The 15,671-nt window shown below is 39.1% G+C and overlaps 1 protein-coding gene across 3 annotated transcripts in view; it reads right to left on the bottom strand.

The window, feature by feature from the left end:
- Positions 1-15,671, bottom strand: part of Col4a6 (collagen type IV alpha 6 chain) — a 341,384-nt gene that overhangs the window by 159,408 nt on the left and 166,305 nt on the right. For all 3 annotated transcript variants that reach the window (XM_008852964.2, XM_017803141.2, XM_029556057.1), the window contains exon 3: positions 11,538-11,618. In XM_008852964.2, coding sequence (XP_008851186.1) covers positions 11,538-11,618 — 81 coding nt within the window. The remainder of the gene's footprint in view (positions 1-11,537; positions 11,619-15,671) is intronic.

Here is a 15,671-nt window from a genome sequence, read left to right as displayed (position 1 = left end):
CTCTCTCTCTCTCTCTCTCTCTCTCTCTCTCTCTCTCTCTCTCTCTCTCTGTGTGTCTTGGAGAGGCTTGGTACTTGTAATATGTTTGTATTTTGCCTACAGTGCCTACACTGATAGTTACCTCCCTGAGTGCTTTCTTAAATATTTGTCTAGTGAGTTTGAACCTCATATGACACAATAAGAAAAATGAAATACAGAACCTACCCTAGGACCTCCACTGCTGTATATTTGAAAGTAGAATAGGTCATTAAATAATTGTTCATGTGTAGCTGCCTTTGTTAAAATAAAAGCCCTTTGCAAAGATGACAGTAAAGCCAGTTTCTGTAAAGCAATGCACATTTCCCCATTGACTTTTACTAGTGTGCAAGAGAGATGCTGTGCAATTAATTTTGTTAAACATTCTTGGAAGATTTCCGGTAATGTACAATTTATTTCATGGTAGACCCCAAATGGCTCCTTAACATACATCCAGTAATTTCATCTCCATACTTTTCTGAATCCACTGCAGTGAATTTCCATATAATGAGTGGTCTAAAAAAGGGACAGACCTGCCTCAGAGCTGTAAGATATGATATGATTCCTCCCCAAGCTTGTGATCATAAAGGAAAATGAGGCTTTCCTTAAGCACGAAGTTCATTTCTTTAAACTTTAAAAGACAGAAATATTAGAAAACTTAAAAAATTCAGGCAAAGATATAAACAGGTGCCAGACAGGCAGTCGGGAATTACTTATCACGGGGGCAGAAGAAGAATGACAATTAATTTGTTAGTATCTGCTCTGTGTCTTGGCACATTTTCTCCACTCTAAGTATATTCCTCCTTTCACAATATTCCCAGCACAGTAAATAATGTAGAGAGTCAAGATGATTATGGTCACGGGTATAAGAGTCATTTACATGGTAGGAAGAACAAGGAGCAGGGGGACGGGATATTTGGTTTGGTTCCTCAGCTATGCTGCTTACCAGAAACATTGGGGAAGTCTCTTAACCTCGCTGATAATTTCCTCATATTTAACATGGAGGGAAAGAAAACTCACAGGTATTTTATGAAGGAAGATCTTTTACAACATATGATTTGTAACTTAGGTGTTAGTTCCAACCTTCTTAGGCTTAGGATTCTATAGTTTAAAAAGTACTTTTGCTGTCACATTGCTCTCAACTTCTGAGACCTTCATTACTCTATTTTATATGATGCTGTCAGGGTGAGGCCCTAAAGTTAGTTGCATGGATATTCTGTATGGAAAACACTAACAATCTGGTGATTGTTATCTTTCCCTTATACAGAATACTTTTGGCCTGTTTTTTAGTCTCCATCTATTTAAAACGTAGTTTATTATTTTTATTTATGTGTATTAGTTGTATTGCCTGCATGTGTAAGTGCACCTGTGTCGTGCAATGCCCATGGAAGTCAGAAGGGGGTGTCAGATCCCCTAGAACTGGAGATAGAATTGTGGTTAGCTGCCATGTAGGTGCTGAGATTTGAACCTGGGTCCTCTGCAAGAGCAGCCAGTGCCCTTAACTGCTGAAACATCTCTCCAGTCCAGTTGCATCTATTTTAAGTATTGTCTAGCCTGAAGTTTCTTAAATTATGGAATCTGTAAGTGAATGTAAATGTTGTGAAAAATTCTGCAATAGTAAAAGGTTTCTGGATGCCCAGAGACTAAAAATTTAGTTCAAAATCAAAATCAAACGTGTTTCTGGCAGCACTTGCCTTTGTAGCGTCATACAACTTCACAGCAGCCTTAATTCTGAACAAGCAATGCTTTCACTGGCAGTGAACACGGCTCACAGTGTCCGTGGATGCTTTCTGAAATACCTCAGCACAGATCTCAGATTAGCTATTTCTGAATTGCAGTGCTTTTTCCTAATATACAAAGTTGTCTGCTAATGGTTTAATTATGGAAAGCAAAGATTTTAGAATGCTTTTTAAATCATTATTCCTCAGCACGAAAATAACAAATCAGTGTATCTTTGGATTGTGTTGTGTTAGCAGGGTTGATTTTTAAAATTGCAATTTGAGTTGTCGACTTCAATTTCATAAAGAGTCAATAATTGAATTTGGATTTCTAAGAATTTCTGAAGTGGATGTAAACATACTTTTGTTACTTTGTAGTATTTATGTGAAGAGGCCTTTTTAGCATTGACATTATAAAATCAAAATGTTCATCAACTCTGAAAAATATTTTAAGATGCTCTGTATATTAGTTACTTGTCTCATTACTATGACAGAATATCTGACAAAAGGAATTTACGGAAGGGTTTATTTTGACTTATAGTTCCGCGGGTACAGTCCATCAAAAAGTATGGTGTCAGGAGCAAGAGGTGGCTGGTCACATTGCTTGCAGTCAGGAAAAAGAGCAATGAATATTGATCCGCTGCCTGCTTTCTCCTTTTTATTCATCCTGGCTGTTGGGGTGGGTCTTCCCTCCTCAATTAACCTAATTTAGATAAGACCTCGTGATATGCCTAGACATTTGTCTTTAAAGTGATTCAAGATCCTGTTAAGTTGGCAATAAATATAAACCATCATGCTCTATAGCCTACAGTATCAAATATAGGGCCTCAACATACTATGCTGCATGCGCAGCCATTGAGCTACATCCCCGGCTCTTTATCTAAGTCCTAATATTTTCTTCTCCAACCAGTATGTTGGTTTGCGTGCCCTATCTCTAACCTCAAATTTTGAAGACCACTGATCTAGGGTCTGAGATTTAGAAGCTTTAGAAGAGTGGGATGTTTTTGTTAAGTGCATCATGATACTTTTTTCTGATAGCTTGATGCTGAAGTTTTCATGCTTGCTGATTGATGACAAAGAATAAATGGATGGGACCACAGGTTGGCGATCCAGGAAGCAATTCCATGAGACTGAAAACACAGAAGGAGAAGCTGAGTGAGGAGTCCATGATGTGAAAGTGGCAAAGAGAGATGAAGAGACAGAAAATCTAAAGCAAGTAGACACAAAGTCTAGATGGAAATAGAAGGAAGTTAGGGACTAAGCAGAAAAGAGAACAAGGAGAAAATATGGGGTGGAGGTAATACAGCCGGCAAGGGACAAATAAGGCAGACTCTAGGATGAGAGAATATGTCATATATTGATGTGTAAGATGCTCACCTATGCTTTCATATCCAATGTATCTAGGATACGGATTATCAGAGTCAGCAGGAGGAAAACTGAGCAGTTCCTATAGACACGTGACTTTGTGTATTCAACTCCTCAAGTATGGAAGTTGAGCTTGCCCCTTCCCATCAGAGATGGAGATGCAATTTATTCAAACACTGCAAGGACAGAGCAGAGGTAAAATAAGAATACTTCAAAAGCTCAAACTGTAAGTAGACTAACTCCTAGGGAAGGCAGGGAAGACTGGGTAGAGATCCAGTGAGGAACAATCCCTGAGACTGTGTTCAAATCACTGAATCACTCCACTTCAGTATCAGGAGCCTGCATCATCAGCAAGAAGAAATCCATGGCTGGGGACTGTGGATGTAGTTTAGGGATAGGGCACTTGCCTTGCATTTGTGAGGTTTTGGATTTGAACTCTAGCACTCCAAAAGAAAAGAAAAGAAAAAACCCCATCACTACAAGTGAGTTAAGTCTGAGGCAGCTTCTTAAGTCCACTCAAAAGTCATGAACACTGTCAAGCATTGACCTTCATATCTCAGTGGAACAGTAGAAGGCACGATTAGACACTCTGGGGACAATTAAATTTCAGAGCACAGAATATGATGTCTACATTAGATCATTGGAACAGATGAGCCCTTTGAGATCACAGAGTCCAAAGCTCTCATTTTACTTATAGGTATAGCGTATCCCTCGGAAGAGAAAACACTAGTTGGCAAGGCTCAGGCATGACACTTAGGTCTTTGGAAAACTAAAACAATCCTCTTGCCTTTACAGCTGTGTATTCATCTCCTCCTCCAGCTACATGGCTCCTCTTTAGTAGGAAACTCCCTCCCTAGTAAGGAAAATAAACTACATAAATGTTCCAATAAGATCAAAGAAATGATTAAGTTCATCTGTGAACATCTGCTGGGTTGTGATTCCACCTCAAGCAAATGCACCAACACTAACTTTAAACATTATTATCAATTATCCTGGACCTAAATAACTATATTTACTTACTACTCAAGGACATTGGGTTTTCTACTTCCCTTCCCTATTGCCACTCAGTGGCTACTTTCATGCTCACATCCTATGTCACTTCTACCTCAAGGGAAAGGAACAAGAGAAATTCAAGAATATAATTTTTTGTAAGGTTAAGGGGCTTTAAGGAAAAGTCGGTGTGGAATGCAGAATGAAATCAATGAAAAGAAAAAAAAGAGCTATTCGTGAATGCCCTTATCTTGGGAGAAGAACAAATTTCTCATAATAAAATAAAAATTTTGCCAAGTCTCTTGCATTTATAGGTATAAAACAAGAAGTGATCAGGTAAAAGAAGAGGCCAGAATAAAAACTCAGCAGAGTTAGAGAAAGAAGAATCCTAAAGCAAACAATAGGAGCCAGACTGTTGAGCCCTGACAACCAGTGGTGATTCAAAGAACATGAGAATGTGACTACCATGGATCTTCATTTTACAATACCACTGTATCTTTCCTGGATAGGAGACTTTTATTGGCTTCACAGTGACCCAACAGCTAACCCACAATGAGCAGATGAGGGCTGGAACTACACACACATAAGAAGGCTCAGTCAGTTGCCAGTTTTGTGTGAAACATTATTAAAACTTTTAGCTATGCAGGGTCTAAGAAGACACAGTCTTTGCCTTTCAGTTGTTCCTAATACTAGGGAATGCTAACAGATAACTAGTTTAATGCATTTTTAGCATAAGAGGGATGATGATAAAGTAGAGGGATGATGATAAAGTAGATACCATCAGACTTGAAGCTCATGGAAAGCTTCTGGAGACTTAAAGTTTGTGTTTAGTTTCAGGCAATGAACAAACAGAACCAAGTTAGACCAGGTAGAGTCAGGAGATGAATAGTATGCACAAAGCAAGTAGCAGGTATAAACATATAGCTGGTTCTGAGAACTGTATATATATATACACACATATATATACATATATGTATATATAAACACACACATATATATATACATATATATATAATTTGTGTATTTTGTTTTTTGAATGGGCAGAGGTTTTGTGATGATAAGAGGTAATGCTGGAGGGGTAGTCAAAGGCCAGGTCATGTAGGACTGTGTAAGCTTAGTAGAGTTAAGATTTTATTGTGAATCTATAGGGGCCACTGATGGATTTTGAGCAGTTTCATGATATTTGTGTTTTAGAAAAATTAAGTTAGCAGAATGGACAACAGGTGCTGGAGAGTGAGGTTAGAGGCTGGGCGAACAGATGATACCGTATTGCCATAATTCGTGCAAGAAATGATACAGATTGACATTGGAGAAGTGAGTATAGAGAAAAGTGGATGGATATGAGCTTGATTTATGTAGACAAAACCGACAAGGATTGACAACAGATTGCAGGTGTCAGTGAAGAAGGGAAACAGAACACAAGAACGACTGCTAACTTTCTGGCTTAAGCAACTAAGTTTTTGGTGTACCATTTTCTGAGATGTTGAGACCTAAGTAGGACTTGGGAAACTATATCTGACGGGTTGGTTGTTGAGTTCTACATGAGACATGCTTGTGGTGCCAGTAGAAGTCCCAAGCAGAGATAGCCAGCCAGACAGTGATACTGTCTTCTTGAAGAGAAGAAAAGTGGAGATGGAGCCAGAGATTTGATATTTTTCATTGCATCACTGGTAGCTGAAATTGTGGGGTGGATGAAAACATCCTTGAAGAGGGTGAGAGAAGCAGGATATAGACAGAATCCTGGGGATTGCTATAAAAATAGTACAAAAACTAAAAGAGAATGCTATAATAGCCAAGGGAATAGAAAATTTCAGGAGAGGAGTTGTCTTTTGTAGCAGGGAGTTTAAACAAGATAGAGAATGAAAAATGGAAACTGTCCATTATTTTCAGCAACACACATGTTAATGGTGACTATTGTTGGCAGTGAGGCTGGTTCACAGAGAGTTAGGAGAAGTAGGTGGGCATTGAAAGCACCAACTTTCCATGCAGACAGCTGGAAGAAGGCTGGGTATCCAAGAAGTTCATGTACAATGTGAACTTTTACTTTGGAGTAGAGGATAGTGGGTGGTTAAGGCAGAAGCATATGGCATACAGCTGGAGGAGGGAAATACATACATAGCAATTGGCTAATTCATGAGAAAATGGACAGTCCTCTTGGTAGCTATGGCACCAGTCATCTGACATAAGGAATGCCAACTGTTTTTTAGGAGAGTAAGGTGGGCTCTGCAGTTCATGGTAAACACATTTGTGTCAGGGAAGCAGCAGCAAGGTGCAGGCAGGAGACGAGAGCTTAAGGACTTGAGACACGTGGGCTCAGTTGCACAGGAAGCTCTAACCTCATAAACTCCAAAACTTCCCAAATCATGACTTCCCAAATCATAAAACGGAGCAAACAGCCTTTACCTGGAGGGCAAGACAAACATTCCCAGGTTTTTTTTTCAAAATTGTCATTTCATTGGATGATGTGTTAATGTGCCTTTAGATAACCATGGATAGTGAGGTGTTTACTATGTTGTACATTAACACTACAAGGCTGTGAAAATGGGTAAAACCCTGAATAATGTTGAGGAATACTATCTTCAAAACAAAATAAACAGCCCTCATTCTCCCATCCTCAACTTCAGACAAACATACACTGATGGCTATAATGCAGAGATAGTTTTCAAATCCAGTAGGGAATGCTAACAGGTGACTGGAAAGGGTTGGAAATGTCAAACGAATGGCAGGAAAAGAAAACAAAACAAAGCCAAGAGACCAACTCAAAAGACTGATTCTTCTGGATAATAAAACTTATTCCCATGAAAGAAAATAGAAAAATAAATATTAACTCTAAATCTAAATTTTAATGTTTAGTAGTTTAAAACGGCACAAACTTTTGTTTAAAACTAGGAGATAAACCATCTTTTAAAAAAAATTACCATTTTTCAGGGACTGGAGAGATGGCTTGGCAGTTAAGAGTACTAGATACTCTTGCAGAGGACCCACAGGTTTGGGTCCCAGTACCCATATGGTGGCTAACAACTGTCTGTAATGCCAGTTGCAGTGGATCCAACACCTTCTTCTGACCTCCATGGGCACTACATGACATGGGTGCAGTTACTTGCAGGAAATACACTCATACAGAAATAAAATAAAATAAAATGGCCATTTTTAATTAGAAAATTCTGAGAATGTCATAAATGTGCATTTATACCATTTCTATCCTTTTCTCTCTCCCCCTCTAATTCCTCTTATGTTTCACACACTCCATCTCAATAGCCAGACCTCTTCTTTATTATTGTTACAATACATACATGTATACACAAACAACATATACACATGCTACTGAATCAGTTTAGTGGTACTCATGTGTTTAGGGCTGATCACTTGGATAAACTATCAGGGAGCTCGTCCCTAGAGAAAACTGAGTCTCCCTCTTTCTGCAGCCATTGATTTCCTGTGGTTCTTCATCTAATGGTGTGACCTCATGAAATTTCCACCATCCACACTGGTTTGTTAGCTGATGCTGCCATTTTTAAAGCTGACTAAGATTTAAGTAACGTGATTTAATGATTTTATTTATTTTCATTTTATGGTATGAGTATGTTGCCTGCGTATATCTAAGTGTACCCATGTCACACAATGCTCATGGAGGTCAGAAGAGGGCCTCAGATCCCTTAGAATTGGAGTTACAGACCCCCGTTAGCCACCATTTGGGCACTGGGAACCAAACCAGGGTCCTCTACAAGAGCAGATAGTGCTCTTAACTACTGAGTCATCTCTCCAGGCTCTTAAGTTACATGGTTTAAGCATGGCACATATGGACTCCTTTGTTGCATGCAGACAGTAGTACAGTCCTTGAGTAAAGGAGTAAGGTAAGAGTCAATGCACACACATTCATCAAGAACTTTTACCAGACAGGGCATACCTTGGTGAAATCAGTTTGAAACAGCTTCAGCTAAAAAGGGTTACATTGCAGTTTGTAGGCATGCTAGGTGTTGTGTAAATGTCCTAGTCAGTTCAAGAGGCCTTTGGCAAAGGAAAAGTACACACTGCCCAGCAAGTTATGTGCTTGATGTCTCTTAAAGGCAGTAGGCATGCCTGCCAGGGCTGCAGCTTTGCTTAGGAGTGACCCAATCTTATACTCCCTTCCCAGCTGGCGAAAAACAGCTTGAAATTCAAATGGCACCCTCTGCTCAGCTAAGGAAAACAGTCTCAAATCTTTCTGACATTAGCACAAAAGGGGGACTGAAAGGTTGTCCTGCAGGGTCAATAGTGCTGAGGCCAGTTTAGACAATCTTGTTTGGCCCTGGGAAATTAGGACGGTGACAAAACAGGACTCATGTCCTGAGTGTCATTAAGCACCCATAGTCACATCTTGCCTTATGGGCACAGGCCTTACTTATTTGTAAAAATAAAACATTCTTGCCCTTGATTCATAAAATACAGGTTAGTAGGTTAGTGTGGTTCAATAACTGACAAATGTTCTTAGGAACTTTAGACATTGCAAGAAGCCTTAGGAATGCATTTAACTGGAGTCTGTGTCCTTTAAATACTGAAAGGAAACTCTGTGAAGTGATAGTCCATTTTCCTCCATCCCCTTTCCCTTCAACAACAGATGTTTTCATAAGAGAAAGCAGACTTGAGCTCCAGATGCCTGAAACTCAACGAAGGCTCCTCACAGAATAAATCTACTGCCTTCCATCTTCAAAAATCAAAACCTCAGCCTAGGGCTACACACTGAGGTTGTTGCAGGCATGTGTTCCTGGTACAGAACTGTCCTCATTTCAGATCAGCTACTATTTAACTGATCCCAGTGCAACAAGCAGTCCAGCATGTCTCAATTCCCTAATTGTGGAGTCTGATTCCAATTCCCCATTTCCTTCTCATTTCCTTCTCAAGTCCATATCCCACCCGCTACAAGCCATCAAGAAATGTTCTTTTGCGTCAAACCTCAAATTTCATCTATTTCCACATGGGTGATTTTTATTTACTCTACCTTTGCAGAGATACGAATCATCACCTAGGAAAGCAGTTAGAGGATATGTTAAGGAAATACACAGACTTTTCATTGAAAGTTCAGTGAAAATGCAAAAACATGCTGAAGTTCACAGGGTGTCAGCAAATGAGGATGGATTTCACTCATCATATTAATGAAACTGTCAAGTATTGGCAAAAGGGTGGAAACACAGACACTCACATACAAGGCAAATGATCATATGAATTAGAAGATCGTTTATGGGATACTTTACTTTTGAAAGCCAAGATGTGTATTTAATAATTCTGATCGTTAATATTTCTGTAGATATCATCTCAAGGAAGCTTGCCCAATTAATTCCACCATAGATAGCACTGCCTTTTATGAAATAACAAAAATATGGAAACAACCTAAAACGCCCATCAAAAGGGACATGATTGGATTCAACTAGAAAAAAAATTCCTTAAAGACATGTTAAGTGAAATATATACATATATACACATTGGGATTCCTTTTAGGAAATAAAACCAGAAAGTCAAGATAGTTTTGTATAGGTATATATACAGAAAAAATTATACAGATTATACAGAAAAAAATCCTCACATAGATAGGGGGAGTACTAAGAGAACATTAAGGGATAAACTTACTTCGTCTGTACTGCTTGTGCATTGTTTATGAATGAATTCAGGAGCCAGTGAGCTGGCTCAGCTGGTTAAGTGCTTTCATTCAAGTCTTATAAAAATGTGAGTTCTATCCCTGGGATCTACATGATGGAAGGAGAGAACTGACACCCACAATTTGGTCTTAGACACCAAGAGGCACAGTGGTATATCCCCCAAAATAAATAAATACATTAAAAATAATGCAATTATGAACTTATTGGAGAGTTATTTTTTCTTTTTTAGTATATTATTTATTAATTTCATTTTATGTGTGTGAGTCTATTGCCTGCATGTATATAAGTGCACCCATCTATGTAAGTGCAATGCCCATAGAGGACAGAACAGGGCACTGGATTCCCAGGAACTAGAGTTACATTTGTTAACTGCCATGTGGGTGCTGGGATTTGAACCTAGGTCTTCTGCAAGAGAAGCCAGTGCTCTTAACCACTGAGCTATCTCTCCATCCCTGAATTATTTTTTTTTCTAAAATGTTTCCCAGTGATAGATCAGAGGTCAAGGTATCGGCCTTGGTGGCTACAGTGAACATTACGTCTCTGGGAGGCAATGATGGGTGAGTATTAGAAGCAAACAGGTAAGAAATAAAAGTATCTGGGTAATTTACTGTGTGACCCAGGAAGTAATTTTTCCTCTGTTTCCTCTGTACAATCAGTGAGTAAGATGAGAAACTCACTAAAATACTTTCCTTTTCCTGATACCTGATGATTCTCTAAGTCCATGTCTTTAAGGTATAATGGATCTGATCCTTTTTGATGAAGAGATGGTTTTATACACTTTTCTTTCAGACTCTGGCATAGTTTGACGTTTCACTTTATTGCAAATGGAAGATAATGAAAGAGAAGGTGAAGCAGTCACCATGTTTCCTGCTTGGCTATGTTTTTGAAGATTTGGTTGACCTATTTATGCTACTACCTTCTTTTGACAGTGTAAGCTCTTTGGCTTATTTGAGTGTGATGATAGTCCATACAGAATACTGGAAGCAGGAAGTTCTGAATTTTGCACAGCGGTCATAAGTTATATATATATATATATATATATGTGTGTGTGTGTGTGTGTGTGTGTGTGCGCGCGCGCGCACGTGCATAATTTTAGTAAAGTTATTACCCTTGGATACTTTTTCTATACAAAAGATGCGGTGTTCTTTGGTGAAAATCAGAGATAAAGATCCTCCTGGTGGCTAGGTATATACAGCCACTGATGGAAAATTTGTGCCAATATGTGCATTGAAATTTATATGATTGCTTAAATGGTGCAGCATTAATAAGCAACAATATATTGGGCACATCATATTTTTAAAAAATAACTTTTATTTTAATAGAGTGCCTACAAACCGTTTTTTAGAGTTGCCTGTATTTCTGGAGTCTGTAGCTATCCTGTACTCTTGACTCTTTCTCCAACAAGTCAGTGATTTGGGAGTCTGTAGCTAAAAAATGGACCACCTGTTCCCCAGAGTGGTAGAGAGAAACGAAGTGTATATACATGAGCTATGAAAATTTTCATATATCTACAAACATTACCATAATCTGATTCTGCACAATCTAACTGGCTTTTGGAAACACTCCAGTTTCACTGTGGGGAAACCTTGGCATTAAGTCAATGAAGGAAACCCCTTCATGGTCCCTCAGAGGTTTGACTGATCTCATTCTGCCTATTCTTAGTGAGCAGAGCTCCTTCCAGCTGGTTCTCATCACTTTGCTTGTGCCATGAGGTCATAAGAGTAAATTCTATGCTATTTAATCTTAAAGTAAACAGATAAAACAGATAGCATCCCCTGTGACAATTTGTCTTTCAACAATGCAATGAGGATCTTACCCTTGCTCCTTTCTCAGGAGAGCATTTGCAACCTCCACTGCAGTCTTGCTCCCCACACAGCTTTCCATAGGACTTCTGTCCCTATAAAAAAGGGAAAACATTAGTGGATCATATGAACCAGGGAGCAATGTTACCCCAGGGAGTCTAACCTTTAGTAACATTCCTTTTAACAAAGTAATGAACTGCACGTCGGATTTCATTGACTGATGTCATAGAAAGAAAATCTCATCTTCTACTAGTACCCTTCTAGGTCAAGTCTATACTTCACCAAACAGCCAGTTTGGTAGCTGGTTTGAGACCCGTGACATAGACATTACCTTATTGGGGGAACTTCCAGTCACAAAATACAGGAGAATATCTTCATACAAGGCTGGTGTGGAAGCAGGTGTCCAGTGATTTATGGATTTGTACTCATTGTGTGAAAGCTGTACTTGTAGCTGAGAACCTGGGAGAACGTGCTAGAAACGTAATGACAGGTAAAAACAGTCACCCTTAATGTTGCTCCCATCTCTTCAGGATTCACTTCCAGCACATCATTCAAACCTTACAGTGGCATATTCAACTTCTCAGGTGACATCGTATGGTATTCCTGGACCTCTTCACTTCATTTTCCCCTCTGCTTAATGAGGAGGAGGATGATGATGGTAGCTAGTTGAATTTCTACAGAGCTTTCATGTGGCTTGACATGTTATCACCATGTTGAAACTTACCTCCCTCTCTCCCTAGCTCACTTAACTTCAATCATATTGGCAAATATTCGTTCTATTCTTTTAAAAAATAGGCTCTTTTTGCCACAGGACCATTGTTCTAGTTGTCATTTCTTGGAATGTTCTTCCCCCACTGTTTTTCTTCATTACTGACCTGTTTTCATCAGCTGGGTCTCAGTTTGACTGTTTTGAGTTTGGCGAGTCCTGACTACTCAGCCTTAAGTGGTCTCTGGTTACTCCTTTGTTTCCTTTTCAGCATTAGGCATTGTTTTCCCTGACTAGAATGCAAACTCTATTTCACTAGGGACTTCATCTGTTTTGTAAATATTGTATCCTCAATGTCTAAAGTAGTGAAAGATTTTCAAGTAACGTTTGATGACCACAGGAATGGACCTATGATTTGCATAAAAACTAATTCCGAAGTCTTTAACCTACATGCTTTAGTGTTTGCTAAGTCCTCTTTCTACCAGAGCCTCAATACAAGGAGTCCAAATGGGGGAAGACTGCCATTCTGATCATATCCACCTTGGGTAAAAAACTAAACATAAATTCTTACTAATATTTTCAATAAGAACTTTATCTCTGGAATGGATTTAGTATCATCTAACTTTTTTTTTGTTTAATACTGGCCATTTTTTTTCCAACAAGAAAGGCATATTTATGAGATGGCCTCACACTTAATCATTCTTTCCTCTGCATATTGTGTGCCTTTTCCTAATTCTCAGAGAACACTGTGACTTTCTCAGATGGTCTCTTATCTCTTTCGACATTCCTACAATACTTTATCACCACAACACCTCCATAATAAGGTAGTGATGGCAGAGCTATGACAAAGCATTGCTATTTTAGATTCCAAACACTTTCCTGATATGAGATATTTTATCTCTCTTCTGTGCCTTTGACATGCTAAGTGCTATTGTACATGTTCCAGTTTGGCCTCTGTTTTATAGTATACAGGACAGGCAAGTTTTTCATAAGGGGGAGATCTAGAGGTGCTCCAAGAGGAGGCAGCTGGGGATTAGGAAGAGACACCCCAACACTGAATTTCAATTTCACCTTTGCTGTCACATTGTTCCATCCTGAGCACTATAGTTCTTGGAGTTATGGTTGTTTTGTATTTGCTTCTCTATACATTTCTTCATTTTAAAGCGGTCTTCAATGAATTTTCATAATTAGTAGGAAGAGAAAATAAGGCATGTTATTAAAGGGGAAAGCCATATCCTTAAAATGAGAGGACTCAGTACAATTTGCCAAAATTGAAGTGACATTTATTTGGAACTTTCTTCTATTTTTATATATCTAAATGGCCTCTGCTTGGGTGTCTCATAAAATTAGTATAAGCAAGAGTGAAAAACTTGGTCTATCGTACACTAAGTTTCCCTCTCTCTAATATAAAGGTCATGGGGATGGATGACACAGGAGAAATAATTCCAGTGCTAGAAACTGAGCAAAAATATAAGGAAAAGAAACTAAGGTTTTGTAGGAACTCTTCAGAACAAGGAGGCAGACACCTTCCAGCTAAGAGACAGGAAGGCATCACTGTTTTCTGTCACTGAGGAAAGTAACCAGAGAAATCCCATTGGCAGGCAATTTCCTGTAATGCCAGCCTTGGCAGTGCCCCCAGAAATCTTCAATTACAGTGAGTTGGGCATGGTGAATGCCCTAAGGAAGACTATGCTCTATCCTGACTTGTCTGGGGCCACTCTAATCTCTGCTTGAGCAGGCCAGGTGACCACAATCATTTCCACCTTAGAATGCATTCTCCTTCCTCTGAAATCCAACTCAACCCTCCACACACTCACTGAAAATTAAAACTGGGAAGGACTTGGGAGATAATTCAAAGCAGTATTTTTAAAACTGTATCCGACTAAGACATAGTTTTTATTATAGTTATTAAATTCTTTCCCTTCTTGTCCTGAGAAGAAAGTGATAGAAATATACTATATTAAAGGCGAGGAAGGAGGATTACACATTCAAGAATAGTCTGGGCAACTTAGTATGACCCTGTCTCAAAATGAAAAGTGAAAAAATGGCTGATGATATACCTTACGGGTAAGGTACTTTCCTAATGTATGCAAAACCCTGGATTTAATCCCCAGGGCCAGAAAACATGGTAACATAAAAACTACACTATGCCATGATTATATTGTGCTGTTGGTGCAGCAGTTTTCTGAAATGGTAAATAATTCATGGTGACATTCCAGAAAAGGTATGATCTTTTTCCTTTTTACTAGGTAATGTTAATAAGCACCAATACTACCATGGAAAAAATTCATTTCAATACGTATAATGTATGTATGTTCTAGACTCAGATAAATATAAACTGTTTTCACTTCCATGAAACATATGGCAGGATGCAGTATAATTCTTTGTAGTATTGATCTGTCCTTCAAGGTCCCAACGCATTAAGTGGCCCTCTTGCCAGAATTTGTACAACCAAATGTGGTCTGACAAATGCCAAAATACCTCCTAGGTGTAGGTTGCATTTGTAAGAGCCTCTGGTGTAATGTAATTCACCCATTTTACAGATGACACAGAGAGAAAATATTTTGGCCTGGGTCACAATGCTGTCAAGTGGACCCTAGCACTTCTGACATTTATCTCATTTTCCTACCACTGCTGCCACATGTCAAGACCACACTCAGGCTTTCTATCTTCATAACCACCCCAGCTTCAGTGAAATGTTACAGAATTCAGTGTTCCAGTCATTGAGCAAACATATGTTGCCATGGGAAAGTCTTTGCAAGGTCCTTAGGTTGTGTGGCACAAAGCCTTAGTTCCTCACCCAGATAGCAATATCTGTAATGGGAAATCAGGCTGTTTTCTATCTGATTATCCCAACATTATTAATGAGGAAAAGCTTCATTCCAGGTACTACCCGAGGTACTATATCTAAGTAGAAAGAATCCATGGAGAGGGAAAGGGAGAATAAGCTCTGGAGAGGGGGATATTAGCACACAGGTGCTATGAAGTGGGAAAGGGGAAAAACTGGATGAGGGACTTTAAATACGGAAGGGAGAAGGAGGTAATACAGAAGGATAAGGATGGAGGAGAGATAAAGAATACTAAGAATGGGGCTGGAGAGATGGCTCAGCGGTTAAGAGCACTGGCTGCTCTTGTAGAGGACCCGGGCTCAATTCCCAGCACCGATACAGACATACACATAAAATAAGAATAATAAATAAAATAGAAAAGATCACTAAGGATATTTTAAAAAGCCATAGGGATTCATACTTTTGTATTTACTTAAATTTTTGCAAGCATCACAGAGGTCAGGAAACTAGTAAGGGGCCATGGGGATTGGGTCAAGAGAAGGGAGATAGAATGCGGGGATACAATGGGGGAAAGGGTAATAATGGAACATAAATGGCTAATGGGATGGAGAATGGGAGGGCAGGGAGGGGGTATGGAGAGAGATAAAATACAT

Source organism: Nannospalax galili, unplaced genomic scaffold (genome assembly GCF_000622305.1).
Source record: "Nannospalax galili isolate Female #2095 unplaced genomic scaffold, S.galili_v1.0 scaffold25, whole genome shotgun sequence".
Taxonomy (NCBI): domain Eukaryota; kingdom Metazoa; phylum Chordata; class Mammalia; order Rodentia; family Spalacidae; genus Nannospalax; species Nannospalax galili.
The sequence above is the reverse complement of the archived record's forward strand: the minus strand, read 5'-3'. Positions and strand labels throughout refer to the sequence as shown.